This window comes from Uranotaenia lowii, chromosome 2 (genome assembly GCF_029784155.1).
Source record: "Uranotaenia lowii strain MFRU-FL chromosome 2, ASM2978415v1, whole genome shotgun sequence".
NCBI classification, from domain to species: Eukaryota; Metazoa; Arthropoda; class Insecta; order Diptera; family Culicidae; genus Uranotaenia; species Uranotaenia lowii.
The window spans coordinates 63,900,194-63,917,274 of NC_073692.1; the positions used below are offsets into that span (position 1 = coordinate 63,900,194).

The window sequence follows — 17,081 nt, forward strand, 5'->3', positions numbered from 1 at the left end:
GTACCAGAAATTCCATTCTCTACTTCCCGTAAATGAACATGCGAAACACTGAAAGAATGCTGCGGGGCGCCTAGCAATGAATCATTGATGGTAACGATACTCTGCAACAGTTACCACCAAAATGTACAACAACACTGCACAAATCTGACGGGCAAAAACAATAATGCTGGTGATGTCATCTGGGTAGGTATCAACGCTACAAAAACGGCAAACAGGGGCCGCGAAGATTATCACCAGCGTTTTTTTTTTCGCACTGCAATGTCGAACGAATGCCACATAAAATTCCACGAGAGCAGCAAAAAGCGTTTCCCGAATGTCGGGGCAGCGTCTATCAGCATGCTGCCTTCAGATGAGCAGTCGATGGGAATTTTGCTGTTAAAATTAATGGAGTATTATAACTTTTGGAGAACCAAAAAAATAATGTATCTAACAAATGACATTCTTGTTGACAGGTTGTTATCTGATCGGCGTCCTCTAAGAAATGCTGCAATCACACTTCAAAATGAATGTTAGCAAGAAGTTTGTGTGCTCATTCCCTCCAGACAGCAGCAAACAAGAAAGGCATTTCGATTCACCGTTTCAGCAGAAATGTCAACGAGTAGAGTCAACAAATCGACAAATCACTAATCGATTAGCGCATAGCAGTAGAAGAATTTTTTCCTGGTCAAGCGTGACTTTAAACAACAACGCTTGTTGAGTTAAGTACCTTCCAGGAGCAGGTGCTAACTTTGGATAAGGGAACTTAAAATGGAATAGTGAAACTGTATTTGTTTTTAATCTAGAAACAGCCTTTTAAAGGCGACTTTACAGTTTGAGAATATACTAAACAACTATTGTTATAGTAGTTTTTCTACATTTTTTTTTAAATTTATTTGTAATTTGTTACGATTTAGTCGTTTTACAATTTATTTTGGTAATTTAAAAAAAACTCATTTTGGAAGATTCATTCAAGCATAAAGTATAAATTCCAACTTTTCAAGTCAATAAATCACTGCGAACAATGCTCATATGCACAGCTTCTGAAATCGAAACGGTATTCTCGTGGAAAATTTTACACGATCATTCGAATGTTCTACCGGTTTACGATTGATAAGCAACGATTCAACAGTTTACTCGCGTTTCCGATTTCCAAACTAGGCAATTCGTCATGCCTTGGTAGATAGTATTTAGACGGACTGTCAGATTCATCGCGGAGAGATGAATCACTAAACAAATTCAGTAGGGCTGTTTCAGCTGTTTGAATTTCAAATGGCCATTAAAGCTCGTCAATTAGTTTATAACCACTTTAGGGTACAGTTCTAGATACACAAAAAAGGAATTAAAAAGTTCCGTTTGCCCCACGGGCGGAAATCGACTAGACATCGGATTTGGAAAATAAACCATTCAAGGCAGCGTGATCTCCAGTGTTTGCTCTCATTTTCGCTGCAGGCGTATTGTTTTTAGGAAGCAAAATTGGTACGAAAATAAATTAATTCGCTTTCCACATGTAGGTACACTACGCATGTTTGTAAGCAAAACGAGACCCCAGCCAGAGCACGTGTGTGTAAAGAAGATTTATGGTTGGTGTAAATTTTCGAAACTTAGCTATCGGTCTTACTCCAAGCGGCTGTCTATCGATCAGTGTGGGTTCGATGAATGGAATCATTACAAATTGGCAACGTTCGAGGAACGAGAATTTTTTGTTCCTCCCTCAGCGAAAGCCGTTTTAAATATTTATTCAAAACGAGCTTCTCACTCATCATTGAGTTTTACTTTTTTCCCCAGAATTTCAAGAGACTCAAAATAAGCATTAAAAAGCGGCAGTTACACTCACCAGATTGCACGAGGGTTAAACGAGTAAAAATTAACGGCTAAGGTTAATCCATTTGGCTGATTCGATTCTGCTGGCCTGTAGCTGTTATTCGGTCGTTCAGATAATTCAAACGCATCACCAACAAAAAACACAATGCTTCTTTCTACTAGGTACTTCTACTACAAGCTGATAACACCTATCAAAGGTATGTATAAGACACTTTCGATTCCAAATGCTAAGACACTTTACGTTACTGCAGCATTCAATTAACACTACTGATTGACCCAATTCTAAAAACTATCGTATTGCTAATAATTTACAATCACTTATTCGAGATTTAGCGCGCACCGTCACTGAAAGATTTTTTTTTTGTTTTCTCAAGTATCGTTCACACAGTAATCCAACAACAGATTCTGACTCATATTTGTCGATTTGATATCTGAAAATAGAAGCGGTGAACTATGGATAAGGCTGGACAGTTGCGAACTGGGCACAGGTTATCTGGAAAGAAAAGAAAAGGGAACGTAAAGTTAGTCTACTAATTTTTTTTTTTGGTTTCGACGATAAGCTTCAAAGCGAGTAAAACGAATTATCAATGGTAGATTATATAAATCCACGGGAGTTGAATCAATAGGTTGCATCGTGCCAATAATAAATAGCCTTTATGGATTTGTTTCGCTAAGATGTCAGATAAAAAAGCTGTAGAGTGAGGAGACTGAGAGTGAAAATCTCGTAAGAAGATCAAATGTTATAGAACAATGTCAATTACGGTGTGTGTTGTAGAAGGACTTAAAGAAAAAAAAATACAGTAACGCTAATTTTTGCATGTTTCTGCCCATGCCCGTCTATTCATTTCCACAAAAAATTAAAATATTTGGTCGGTGACCCTCCATATATTTTTTTTTTTTGAAATTTTTCCATTTAAAATCTTTAAAAAATAGGGTGAATGTACCCAATCTTGGCCCCTAAGGCATGGTTGACTAGATTTCCCATGATTGTAGTCTTCCTGTAATGTGTACCTTCAAAAGTCCTTCGACAAATATGATTGCTTACTAGCCTGAAATGCAGTAAAAATATGTCCTTGCTTGAAAGCGGTTGATATATTTTAAGTGTTTATAATTTCATAAGTGCTAATACTCTAAGTAATTACTTTCAATATTTTTAATTTGAACTGGTAGCCTCACAATCATATCAAAAACTTTGAAAATTTCAAACTAGTTACAGAGCTATTAAAACGAAGAATATTGAAAAAAATATCTTCAAATCCAAAGTTTAAAAATCAGCTGGCAAATTCTGCAGTCTGAGAGGGTTAAATTATCTTAAATTATTAGAATGATCAAGACTAATCCATTTGAATTCAATATCTTTAGATATTCTGATTGTAGAAACACTGGAGGGTATTTTATTTAAAAAGCTTCATTGATTAAGAAAATCAGTTAATACTAGGAACCGCTATAATTTTTTTGTGATAACGCTTAACGTGATGCGATCTGGAATAGAAACGTGTGTCTTAATTTAAGTTTAAGATTATTATTCGAAATAAGCTTTAAATAAATGAAGAAAAACAATATTCAAACGTAACGATCCGTTAAAAACAACTTTTGATGCGAATCCTCCTGTCTTAAAATCCCATTCGCACTTCATACTCAATACAAGTCACTACAGCAGTTTAATCTTGCCCCTATTTTGCATGTTACTTTCAGTTGATAAAATGATCATGATAAGCCTGAAGTGTTTTATCAAACATTTTATTTCCATTTTTAAGCCCAATTTTAGTGACCCTCCTCTACACTGTGATTCTCCAAGTCTATTAAAAGAGCGAGCATTACTTTTAAGGTTAAATAATCCTAGCTTCTACAGTTTTCAACCCACTAAATTATTATAATAATCTCCTGAACTCTTTGTTTTAAATTGAATTTTAAAGATTTTAGCTTTTTTTTAAATGGATGATTTATTTTATTTACATAGTATACCGTCTCACGACATAACTTGACGAACATAATTCCTAAAATTCACTCGGTCCATGGCAACCGTTCTCCAATTTCTCGGGCACCCCACGTTCGCCAGATCACGCTCCACTTGGTCTAACCATCTCGCTCGTTGTGCCCCCGCTCGTCTTGTTCCTACCGGATTCGTAGCGAACACCTGTTTTGCAGGACAGTCGTCCGGCATTCTCGCAACATGTCCCGCCCAGCGTATCCGGCCAGCTTTCACCACCTTCTGGATACTGGGTTCGCCGTAGAGTCGCGCGAGCTCGTGGTTCATCCTTCGCCTCCACATTCCGTTCTCCTGTACGCCGCCAAAGATGGTTCTTAACACTCGTCGCTTGAATACTCCGAATGTACGCAGGTCCTCTTCGAGCAATATCCATGTCTCGTACCCGTAGAGAACACAGAAAAATATAACATGAACTTTAATGATTCAAACTAGATAATTTTTTACCCCTAAATGTATGCAGCACTTTTATGGTTTTAAAATCTTTTTAGACAGAAAAACATAACATAAACTTTTATGTTTTAAGCTAGATGATTTTTTACCCCTAAATGTATGCAGCACCTTTATAGTTTTAAAATCATTTTTGAAAGAAAATTGTAAAATTTTATTCGAACAAAACAAAAACTTACTGCATTTGGTGCTTTATGCGTTATGACATCAGAAATATATCTTAAACTATAAATTTTCAAACGTTTTCATTTGATTTTTCCATTCATTGTTGCCACTTATCTAGACCTTTTTTAAAAAGGTGAAAATCGTATGTTTTTGCAGATTTGAAAATAGCTGGGGAAGCAATGATTTTTCTAACTACGTAATTTTGATGTCCCATCAACCTTAAGCCTTTTGATTTAAAGGCAGAGTTATTGTCTGTGGACGTTAGGTTTTGATAAGGGTGCAGGATGTTCTTGTTTACAATACTTCTTTCAACACCGGCCGATTTCTTTGTAAAACATATTATCTGAAAGCCTTAACTTCGACAATCGTTTTACATGAACATTGAATGTAAATTAGAATAATAATGTTAACGTTGTTTAGGTACAAAAATAGTCTAAAATTCGTTTTGCTTACATCGTCGCACAGCCACCCCCAGCAGCCAGCCAGCAGCTGTGAGTTACTTGAAGCAATCAAATACATATGTACCTAACTCGAAGCAATTCTGAATCATCACACGCAAAGTTATTTCTCCCAGGGAGGCCTCTTTGGGAGGAGCGCAGAGCCTCCGAGGGAGCAAAGAGTGACCGGCGCTCCTAGCGATTCTGGCGGTAAGAGAAGCGAGAAAGAGTGGTTTTCGACTGCCAGGAGTTTGGGAGTTCCTCCTCAATGAGTGGCACTGCTCTGCCTCTTATGAGTCGCGCCTCAGGATGCGTCCGAAGCCTGCATATACAGGTTACACTTCGTGCGAAGGATAAGTTTTCTCGACCACAGTTGCTTGTGGAGTCCATAGTAGGCACGACTTCCGCTGATAACACTAGTTTACAGCATTTTTGAACTCAGTAAACTGAAGGTCATTTCCAATGTAAAATCGGGCGCTGAATCCGAAAATGAAATTCAAAAAAATCTCAGTAGAACCGTTTTTGAGTTATGCTCCAAAAGTGAAATTTCGGAAAAATTAAAAAAGTCCTTGTACTTAGATTAAAATATCTCGGACGGCATACTAGTAATTAGATATCTTTTTTTTGCATATTGAAGGTGAATAAATTTTCTATCGATCATCTGAACATTGTTTTTGCGTTTGACCAACAGTATTGTTGATATTAGTGACTTTATGAGGAAGAAAATTATAAAAAACTCATCTTTTTAGAGAAAATTTTGTTTCAACGAAAGTTTTTGACTCGATGGTAGCATTTAAAAAATCTGATTTTCTTTTGCGCTTCAATGTCAATTAAAAACAAAGATTTCAAGTGGTTATTTATCGAAATCGGTTGAAATTTGAAGAAGTTATGGCTACTTTACCATAATAGTATTTTTTGTAGTTTTTCATAATTTAACGAACCGCAGTACACTTATCATAGTATAGGAAGAATGAAACATGATAAATCTCACTCGCACCAAGTCAAAATTATTTATTAGCTTACCAGAAGGTATCATGCCAAGTTTCAGGAAGATCTGACCATAGGGAGGGGTTGCTTGAGTCTCAAACGTGAATAAAATTTTGAGGTATTTTGCCCGGAATGAACGAAAAATACTGGTTTTTCAACAATAACTTTTTTCATTACAGCTGATTGTTTTTTATGGTTGATTTTCTCAAAGCCTAAAATAAGACAAATATTTCACCCGAAGACTGTAACTCGATTGGATTTGAAACAGAAAAGTTATTGCGGTTCAAAGATTGTATTTTGGTCGAAAATTGTCGTATAAAACGCAATGCGTAAAAAGTACTCATTGCGTGTTGGACAAAATTTGCGGCCTTTGAACCGCAATAACTTTTCTGTTTCAAATCCAATCGAGTTACAGTCTTCGGGTGAAATATTTGTCTCAACTTAGGCTTTAAGAAAATCAACCATAAAAAACAATCAGCTAGTGATGAAAAAAGTTATTGATGAAAAACCAGTATTTTTCGTTCCTTCCGGGCAAAATACCTCAAAATGTTATTCACGTTTGAGACTCAAGCAACCCCTCCCTATGGTCAGATCTTCCTGAAACTTGGCATGTGACCTTTTGATAAGCTAATAAATAGTTTTGACTTGGTGCGAGTGAGATTTATCATGTTTCATTCTTCCTATACTATGTTAAGTGTACTGCAGTTCGTTAAATTATTAAAATCTGCAAAAATTACTATTATGGTAAAGTAGCCATTACTTCTTCAAATTTCAACCTATTTTAATAAATAACCACTTGAAATCTTTGTTTTGAATTGACATTGAAGCGCATAAGAAAATCAGATTTTTTAAATACTACCATCGAGTCAAAAACTTTCGTTGAAACAAAATTTTCTCTAAAAAGATGCGTTTTTTAAAATTTTTTTCCTCATAAAGTCACTAATATCAACAATACTGTTGGTCAAACGCAAAAACAATGTTCAGATGATCGATAGAAAATTTATTCACCTTTAATATGCAAAAAAGAGATTTGAAATTACTGTTATGCCGTCCGAGATATTTTAATCTAAGTACAAGAACTTTTTTAATTTTTCCGAAATTTCATATTTGGAGCATAACTCAAAAACGGTTCTACTGAGATTTTTTTAAATTTCATTTTCGGATTCAGCGCCCGATTTTACATTAAAAATGTTGGTCAGTTAATCAAGTTCACGATTTTTCTAAAATTTTGTAAACTAGTGTAATTAGCCTCCGGATCTCACGGCTGGTGTCATTGTCTGCGGTCCAGCTCGTCGCCGTCGATCGTGACCTTGTTATTACTGGACAAGCGGGTTCGGTCGGTCTCGGATACGCAGGCCAGTATGTACTCTGTCTTGGACGTATTAATCATCATCCCAATCCTTTCTGATTCGCGTTTCAGTTTGCGGTAGATGTCTTCCACCGCCGCAGATGATCTGCCGACTATATCAATGTCATCGGCAAAGCAGATAAGTTGACTGGATCTGTTGAAAATCGTGCCCCGCATTTCGCCCACCGCTCGTCGAATAACACCTTCTAGCGCCACGTTGAACATCATGCAGGATAGACCATCACCTTGTCGAAGCCCCCTGCGCGATTCGAATGAACTCGACAATTCACCCGAGATCCGCACACAGCACTGCGTTCCATACATCGTCGCCTTGATCAGTCTTATCAGCTTCCCGGAAAAGCCGTTCTCGTCCATGATTTTCCATAGCTCGTTACGGTCGATCGTGTCGTATGCGGCTTTGATGTCGATGAATAGATGGTGCGTAGGGGCTTGGTGTTCCCATTTTTGGAGGATTTGCCGTAATGTGAATATCTGATCCGTCGTTGACCGTCCCTCCATGAAGCCGGCCTGATGACCATGAGGCGGCGGAGTAGGATTCGGGACAACACTTTGTAGGCGGCATTGAGGACAGTGATCGCTCGGTAGTTCTCACAGTCCAATTTGTCGCCCTTCTTGTAGATGGGGCATATTACCCCCTCCTTCCACTCCGCCGGTAGCTGTTCTATGTCCCAGATCCGGACTATCAACCGGTGTAGGCAATCGGCCAACTTGTCCGGGCCCATTTTGATGAGTTCAGTTGCGATACCATCCTTCCCAGCCGACTTGTTTCTATTCAGCTGGCGAATGGCTTCCTTAACTTACCTCATCGTTGGGAGTGGCTCCTCTACGTCGTTGGCTACGCCGGCGATGTACCTTCCCCCACCGTCTTGATCTCCTGCATGTGCGCCGTTCAGGTGTTCATCGAAGTGCTGCTTCCACCTTTTGATCACCTCACGATTGTCCGTCAGGATGCCCCTTATCCCGGCACATTTCGGCTTGCGGCATGAAGCCTTTGCGAGATGCGTTGAGTTTCTGATAGAACTTTCGTGTTTCTTAGGAACGATGCAGCTGCTCCAGCTCCTCGAGCTCCTCCTCCTCCAGGCGGCGCTTTTTCTCCTGGAAAATTCGGACTCGCTGACTCTTCCGCTGTCGGTGATTTTCCACATTTCGACGGGTGCCTCTTTGCACTACTGCCGCCCGCGGCATTCTCTTCGTCCATCACCTTCCTACACTCCTCGTCGAACCGGTCGTTCCGTCGAGTTCGCTCCCCATAACCGATGACGTTCTCCGCAGCACTGTTGATGGCTGTCTTGATGGTATCCCAACAGTCCTCGAGAGGGGCTTCATCAAGCTCGCCCTCTGCCGACAGCGCTGCTTCGACCGATTGCGCGTAGTCTGCCGCGACCTCAGGTTGCTTCAGTCGCGCGATATTTAACCGAGGCGGGCGCCGGTTGCGTGTGTTGCTCACTACGGAGAGTTTTGGGCACATCTTCACCATCACCAGATAGTGGTCTGACTCGATGTTGGCGCCTCGACAGGATCTGACGTCGATGATGTCCGAGAAGTGCCGGCTGTCAACCAAAACGTGGTCGATCTGTGATTGCATTTGGTACGGTGATCTCCAGGTGTACTTGTGTGGGAGGCGGTGCTGGAAAAAGGTACTACGTACGGCCATTCGTTTGGAGGCGGCGAAATCTATCAGTCTGAGGCCGTTTTCGTTGGTCAGCTGGTGCGCACTGAACCTTCCAATTGTCGGTTTAAATTCCTCCTCCTGGCCGACCTGAGCGTTGAAATCCCCGATGACGATCTTGATATCATGTTTTAGGCAACGGTCGTATTCACGCTCCAGCTGCGCGTGAAATTCGTCTTTGTCGTCACCGGTACTTCCGAGGTGAGGGCTGTGCACGTTGATGATGCTGATGTTGAAGAACCGGCCCTTGATTCTCAACCGGCACATTCGTGAGTTGATCGGCCACCACCCGATCACGCGCTTTTGCATCTTTCCCATCACTATAAAAGCTGTTCCAAGCTCGTGTGTGTTGCCGCAGCTCTGGTAGATGGCACGACCATCTGGGTACGTTCGTACCGTGGAGCCCTTCCAGCATACCTCCTGCAGCGCTACGATGTCGAATTTGCGGCTCTTCAATTCGTTGGAGAGCGCGTGGGTACTGCCCACAATATTTAGAGATCGGCATCCATCCGAAATTTGTTGTTTGTTGTTCGTTGCTTATGTTTTTTTGTAGTCACGGGCTCGCAGGGCCCGCAGCTAACCCCACTATCTTGCAGGAGGACCGTTGTGATGTTGCTGTTTTGGGTCCCGAACACCACCAGGACTTTGTTGCACTCCGCACGCCGCCTCTGACATGGAGAACAGACGCGTACAAAGCCCCCTGACTCAGTCTGCATGCTACCAAAGCATCCACCGGGGTTGGGTACCCGATCTCCGCTAAGGTTGCTCGCACCCCAGCTAGCACCACGGGGAGGTAGAGAATCGGAGTTGCAGACAGGAGGTGATATGACCACTACCCGAAGGTTGGGTGTATGGGGTCTCGAGTTGCACATTGTCTACCGTGCGCTAGCCAAAAATTGAAAATAGAAAATTCATAAAAAGTCGCTGTATACATGCGTTACTGTCGGAATCGTATCTTTTTCACATTTATTGGAGAGATTACAAGTAAATTCAACATTCTGCATTTAAAATTTGAAAAAAATAGTTCACAGTATTGTTTTAATAGCCCGGTGTACCCTAACAGATCTTAGAGGTCTAAAAAAATAACCAACCAGCAGGAAGTCTATTTGTATTACGTCTTATCTCAACTCTACTGTTAGTTTATGATTAAATGTACTAGTATATCAATGCACAAGTATCTACTAGTTTTTATCGAACCACAATCTAAATACCTTGGATGGCACGTGCAGGGTGAACATTTAAAAATCGCTAAAAATATTCGTTAATTAGCTGCACCGCGCTACCGCTCGAATGAAAATCGACAGATCGCTCCGGTATGTGACAGTCGAATAAAGCAAACAAAGGTGAATCATTCGCTCACAACTTGTAATTCACTTTGTGCTACGAACAATGTGCGTACCCTTGCACAAATAAAAAAAAATGCTGTCAAGACGGAAGGCGGGAAACAAGTTTTTTTTTCAAAAGTGGAGGAAATGTATTTATCACTCGGCAGCTTGTACTGGCTCTTTAGTAGCGGCGATTCGAACAATTCACGACGATTCGCCCATCAGTCAGTCAGTGGAGCGGTATGGTTGGCCGAGACTGTTGAACCAATTCTGCATCAATATGAGAACAGAAAAACAAAAACAACGAAAACATCTCACAGTTGTATTTTCTGACTATGTAGGGGAGATGGGGGCATAATGGCCACCTTAAGGAAAACGGTTATTTAACCATAGAAAATAGCTATAATATGGTGGTTACATTATTGTTTCGTGTTCAGACACTTGAAAAGCCTATTCCCTAACGGGCTGAAACGTGAAAAACTAGATGAAAACGTTAAAAAATGCATTTTAAAAAAATTTGCCAAAAGGGGCCGTTCACATACCACGTGGACAACTTGAGGGGGGGAGGGGGGTATGGAAATGTCCACGCTTGTCCACGGAGAGGGGGGTAGGGGTTTGGGTCATGTCCACGTGGACATGCTTACTTTAAAAATATTTTCTAAAGATGAATAAATATTAAGAGGTTTAAATCAAAATCTTGAAAAAGCAGAGCTTTCCAGTTTAAGTTTAAACAATAAGTAGCTACTTAAAAGCAAGTGTTAAGTATAATAATTTAAGAATTTAAAAAAATTTAAAAATTTTGTGGTACCAGGAAATTCTTACTCGTTTTTTTTTTTCAAAATCAGCCAATTCTATAACAAAAAGTGGTTTTTTCTAACTGTCAAATTATACACAGCAAATATTATTTCCTGTAAAATTACGCAAATGTCCTATAACAAAAACGAGCAGGGCATTTACCATAATTTTACAGGTCGAAAACATGACTACTTGACATTTAATTTTTTGTGTACAACTTTTTTACAGGACATTTCCTTAACATTCAAGGAAAACAATTAAAAATTACAGGTTTTGTTAATTACAGGTGATGTATTTTAAAGGTTGCAGTTTTCAGTGACACGTAATAGTCAAAAAAAATTTCTGTGTAGGTATTTAAAAAAACTTTTTCAAATCTGTCCACGTGGACATCCGGAGAGGGGGGTAGGGGTTTGTCAAATGTCCACGCTTGTCCACGGAGGGGGAGGAAGGGGTCGAAAATCTCATTTTTCTGTCCACGTGGTATCTGAACAGCCCCAAAGCTGAAAACCAGCCACTGTGGAGGCATAATGAGAACCCCCCTTGAGGCAGTATGAGCACCATTAATCAGAGCAAGATGTGCGTTTTTGCCGGGGAATCTAGCAGCGAATTCAATTCGGTGAAGTCAGGTGAGTCGTAGATTCATCAAACAAAGCAATAATAAAATAATCTGGGTCTGTTTGTAGAATACAAACAATTCACGCACGCTCATACATTAAATGCTTTGTTCGGAGGATGATGCTACTAGCCGTATAATTTTTTTTTTTTTTTTTTTTATGGCGTTTAAATAGCTCGGGGAGCTGACGCTGGAAATGAAAATTAGAATAGTTTGGAGAAGAAAATTTAAAGTTTAGAGAAGGCAGCGTAGAATAGTAAGCGATCTTGAGACGTTGGTTAAACCATCAAGCACTTCATTATATCCATGGAATATGGATAAAATGCAGTTCAAGATAATAAACCAACCCCTCCCGATACCAGTTGGAGGAAGGACATGGGCGGGTTCGAGACTGGCCTCTACATACTCCCCACGCATCTAACTACATTTAATTTTTGTGTTATTAAAGGAATCATTTTAACTTATCTTATATGTTTTTCCTTCCTTCGTCGTCGTCTGTTGAACGTCTGCTTCGTGTCTCCGCCCCAATTCCACTGGTATGTGTGATGGGTTTCGTGATAGTTGTCTCGGGGTCCAGTCATCATATGACTCCGAATCGTATGCGCAGGGGTATATGAAAATAAAAGAAAGAGAAAAGGAGAGGAAAGAGAAATATAAAGGAAGGAATTAGTTCTTGCATGAAGTAATTGAAGTGTTATTTGCTGTTTTTCCCTAATTTTTTGCCTTTCATTTTCTAAATTTTGAAATTTTTGTTTTTCTTTTTAGAGTTTTTCCATTTCTTTGCTAATCATACTATTTTACCAAAATATGGATGTGAGAGTTTGTTTTGCTTTTTGGAGCAAGCCTATTTCAAACTAATAAAAATTCTAGCTCAAATTAATAGTAGAAGTAAGCTACCTTATTCCTATCACAACATCACAAAATCATGAAAATTTACCAGAATATGGATATTAGAGCACATCTTACCGTACCCTACCTACCTCACATAGTTGAATGTTAAAATCCATCATAATTAACAAAAAATCTACATAGGGGTTCTATTAAAATATACCGCATGCCTATTGTAAAATGCCCGAAATCAGTAATTAGGACTACCTACTCATTGTTATTCTTCAAAACCGTACATTCTAATATATACTTCCATAGATGAATTTCAAACTAAACCGAAAAACGTAGAGATTTGCTAAAAATGAATAATTAAATAAAAAGCAAAAAAACGTCTTACCAAATGAAATATAACATTTTCCAACAACAGCATTCCCATCCAATGAGCCTCTAGTTCTTGTAAAATGCTTGATTTAAGAATAAGCCAACGAAATTCATAAACCGCAAATACACACTTACTAGAGCATTGGGGAGGCGAATACCATAACCTTTACCTAACATCGTAATACTTTTCACACGTTTTCTCTATTTTTAATTCTACAAGACTAAACCATCTAACTACCTAACCAAACGAATTATGCCCTATTGAAAGTATCAACTTTTATTATGGTAAATTGTGATACTTTCACTACCAAATGTTGCGATTGTTCTGCGGAAGGGAGGGCAAGTGTTTCAACTCCCATTCATCTTATCAACATGGATCATGAAAAAAAAATAGACATCTTTGAACCTACTGCTGAATTTAAACTAAATAAAGATGTCAAGCTCCTCTTCTAATTTAGGCCATATTATGACACCATGTTTAACAAGATTGTGTGTAACGACACTGTCAGGAAAATGATGGGTTGATCCATCATTTTCACAAACATACACACCGCAGCCGTTAACCCATTGCAACTTAGGGTACGGATGATGCTACTAGCCGTATAATGTAACAATAAAAAAATCGATCATGAATTGTGAATGGAAAAAAATCACCTCGAACAGAAATCTAACTCTAGTCTTTTGATTACCTCTCCGACACCTTACCAATAGGCTAAATTGTCGGATGAAAACTAGTCAAGGTGTGGCGCTTTAAATCAATTTTAATTCGCTGCTAGATTCTACGGCAGAAAATGCTCATTATGCCTCGATAATATGGTGCTCTATATGCCCCTAGTCAACAAATTTAAGTAAAAACGTGTTTTAAAATTGATAAAAGTGAAAAAACAAAAATTTTATGATGGTAAAAATTGAGAAACAATGTGTACATCATGTTGCAATGCGTACATTATTGATAAAGGTTATTTTAAGATCATAAGAGATTTTTTCGTGGTGCTCAAAAATTATAATATTTTCGTAACTTTAGAACCAAGCTAGTTTTTTTTAAATATCTCTGTAAAGATGAAAGGGAGATTCCTTTTTTTTTGAGAAAAATTAATACTATAGGAAGTACGAAACAAATCCTCATGGAAATTTATTTAAGAAAATACGCACTTTTGTAGAAAAGCGTAGTTCTCATTATGCCTCGGGTGCTCGTTATGCCCTCATCTTCCCTAGGTTGAGCGAGCGACGGCTTTCAATACCTTTTTGGAATTTCACCTTTGAACGCTGATAAAAACCAAGGTGATTTCCAATTCGAATTATTTTTTATATTTTAATACTTGGTTTAGCATCTTATTTGGATTTTTTTCTAAGTTCTAATTTTTATATTGTTAAGCTTGAATTATGCCCAATTTGTCCAAAATAGTCTTTTCAGTTCGCTTGATTATTTCTGACTTAAGAATATGAATTCTTGTTCTGGATTTGAATTCTGGGATGTGTTTTAAACAAGATGTTGAAATTTAAACCTTATCAGGGTCCTTATTAAAGTTTTGATTTTTGAATAAATTTTGTACTCTTAACAAATGAAAAATTCTGAATTATGAACTCTCAATCTAGTTCTGGCTTTGAATTGCGTCATTATATCAGCGTTCAATTTCAGCTCTGTGTTTCTTCTTAAAATTGCATAAATTATCGAAAGTGTCTTCCTTCAACTTACCAAAATTTGATGACTATAGATCTTAAGGTCCGACGCGTTCAAAAATAGATCGCCAGGAATATACGGATCTTACTGCTGCCTCGATTCTGTTCTATTCATCTTTTCCTGACTTAAATGTGGCAAGCATCCGTAGAAATGCAGCGTTCGCATCCCTGATTTAAATAAACAGAAGGTTCTGAACCTTCTTGATAAGCTTTTGCAAATCACAGTAATCCACGAAACTGCCCAATGTCATCAGGAAAATACCATCTTCTCAATCTTTTGCGATGGACATAAAATATCCTCCCTCATCGACCTCTTCATTATGTAAACCTTTAACAACATTTTATCACATATGGCAGAAAAACACCTTCCCATTTCTTCGGCACCAATTCGCAATCCCTTTAGACACCTTTAATTTCGCTTTTGTTTCGCCATTCCCCAAAACCCCAAATCACTGTAGCACTATGCACTAAAAAGAAAACACCATCATTACAACAGCTCGCCGCTCTCGGTTTGTTTTGATTGCTTTTCCCCGATGTTGATATTCTTTCCGCGGCACGCGGCCTTATGTACACTTCTATCAGCAGAACGAACGATACGGCGAATACATAAACGGTTGTGGGGCCAACGGGGGAATGGAAAAGCTGAGCCACCCATGCACTAGCTAATCCATGTAAATAATTACCCCTCCGCGGACAGAGTGGGTGGGACCGGAACTTACGCGAAACAGAACCTCACTGCACGAACGACAACTCGGTAATGAGCGAATCTTTCGCCGAGCCAGCTGTTTTGATGATTTTTCGCCAATCCCGGCCGCGAACTGTCAGCTGCCGCTGCCGGGCCAGAGTGACCGGATCGACTGATTTCCCGAAAGGTGGTCTGTAATCTATGAGTTTTCTGGTACTTATTTTCTGGAAAATTTTATTAGTTTTTTTTTAAAGAACAAAGTTCTTTTTAGTTGATGATTTTTTAGGCAGAGGAAACTGTTTTATGCAGCCTTTATTTAATTTCAAAATTGTACACTGAAATTACCTTTTACAAAATTAAATTTAAATTTTTGGTGTATTAATTCTGCGGATTGGAATTGTATCATCTGGCAACCCTTAAAGCGGTACTAGAAATTAGATTATATGCATATGGGTACTAGATTATATGGGTACCCATATGGGTACTAGATTATATAAACAACACTTTCAGTCGCAGGGGTTTACCAAAACAAACCGCTTCTCCGCTCACTTTTCGACAGGCCAGTCCCTTGTTTACCCTGCAGCTTCCAACTGTTTCCACCAGAGAGTGCTAGCCGCCTTGTGACATTGAAACGTCAACCGTGTCATTCAAAGCAGTCACTTTTCGCATTTCGGTTCCAAAAAATTTTCGCCTTCCACAATTTATTACGAAATTTCCTTAAATTTTCGGTAAATCGAGAGTATTTGTGTCCCAAAACATCCGTATTGTTTCGGAGGTTCTCGTTCCGAGACTTTCCCGCCGACATGACCACCGCAGAGCGCCACGGAACGTAAGTATTTGAGAGGTGATCCAATCAGGGGAATGTGTTGTGAAAGTTTATCCTATTCAGTTATGATGTACTGAATTGTTCGATTTTATCGCTTATTTCAGCGGCTCGGTGGCACCGGTTGCCCGACAACCCAGCCTGGACGACATGAATTTGGACCAGTTCCTTAAGATATCCAACTACGAAGACACTGTCAAGCAGTTGGACATTTACTACGGAATAGGTAGGCTGCCTGCATGTATACGCATTAATGAATTCGTCCTTGACGAAAGATACTCATGTGTTTTTTTGTCTACTCGACTGTTTCGCGTGGCTCATTGACGATGGATGTTTTTTTTAATTCCTGTTTCATTTACCGTTATTTTTATTTTTTATTTTAGTGAAACGCCAGCTACTGCAGTTTCAAAGTCCGATCACCGGTTTGTTTCCGGTTTTGAGTACCGATCAAGAAGTCGGAAGCATTCGGGACAGTGTTTACTGTGCTGCAGCCATTTGGAGTCTTTATCAGGCTTACAGGTACAGAAATTAAAATTTAAGTTTCATCATGTTGGCTCTTCACTACTTATTTTTCAATGAATCGTAATCATTTTTTTTGTTCCAGACGCATCGACGATGACCGCGGCAAGTCGTACGAGCTGGGACAGTCGGCTGTCAAATGCATGCGCGGCATTCTCGAGTGCTGGATCAAGCAGGCCCACCGGGTGGAGAAGTTCAAATCGCGCCAGTGTGCCGTCAATGCGCTGCACTGCAAATTTCACCTGCACACCGGTGAAGAAATTTACTCGGATGAAAAGTACAACCACCTGCAGATCGACGTGGTCTCAATCTACCTCATATTTCTAGTACAAATGATTTCGTCGGGGTTGCAGATCATCTACACACAGGACGAGGTCGCCTTCGTTCAGAATTTGGTGTACTACGTGGAACGAGCCTATCGTACGCCAGATTACGGCATGTGGGAACGGGGCTCCAAATACAACGACGGCACCCCTGAAATTCACGCTTCCTCGATTGGCATGGCCAAGAGTGCTTTGGAAGCCATCAATGGGTGCAATCTTTTCGGCGAGAAAGGCGCCTCCTGGAG

At 39.5% G+C, this 17,081-nt stretch overlaps 2 protein-coding genes across 16 annotated transcripts in view; one reads left to right on the forward strand and one right to left on the reverse strand.

Moving 5' to 3' along the window:
- LOC129748355 (piezo-type mechanosensitive ion channel component-like) overlaps nucleotides 1-15,298 on the reverse strand; it is a 157,406-nt gene extending 142,108 nt beyond the window's left edge. For 11 of the 15 annotated variants that reach the window (XM_055742947.1, XM_055742946.1, XM_055742944.1 and 8 more), the window contains exons 1-2: nucleotides 15,206-15,298; nucleotides 1,814-2,231 (exon numbers count right to left, since the gene is read on the reverse strand). The gene's annotated coding sequence lies outside the window, so the exon portion shown is untranslated. The other 4 variants (XM_055742936.1, XM_055742939.1, XM_055742937.1 and 1 more) reach the window with 4 other exon arrangements.
- A 504-nt stretch (nucleotides 15,299-15,802) lies between these two features.
- On the forward strand, nucleotides 15,803-17,079 carry LOC129741477 (probable phosphorylase b kinase regulatory subunit beta; the record flags this gene model as incomplete). The annotated part of the gene is made up of 4 exons (XM_055733217.1): nucleotides 15,803-16,000; nucleotides 16,102-16,220; nucleotides 16,378-16,513; nucleotides 16,599-17,079. Coding segments are annotated over exons 1-4 (762 nt in total), but the record flags the coding sequence as incomplete, so codon positions are not given.
- Nucleotides 17,080-17,081: the final 2 nt, after the last annotated feature.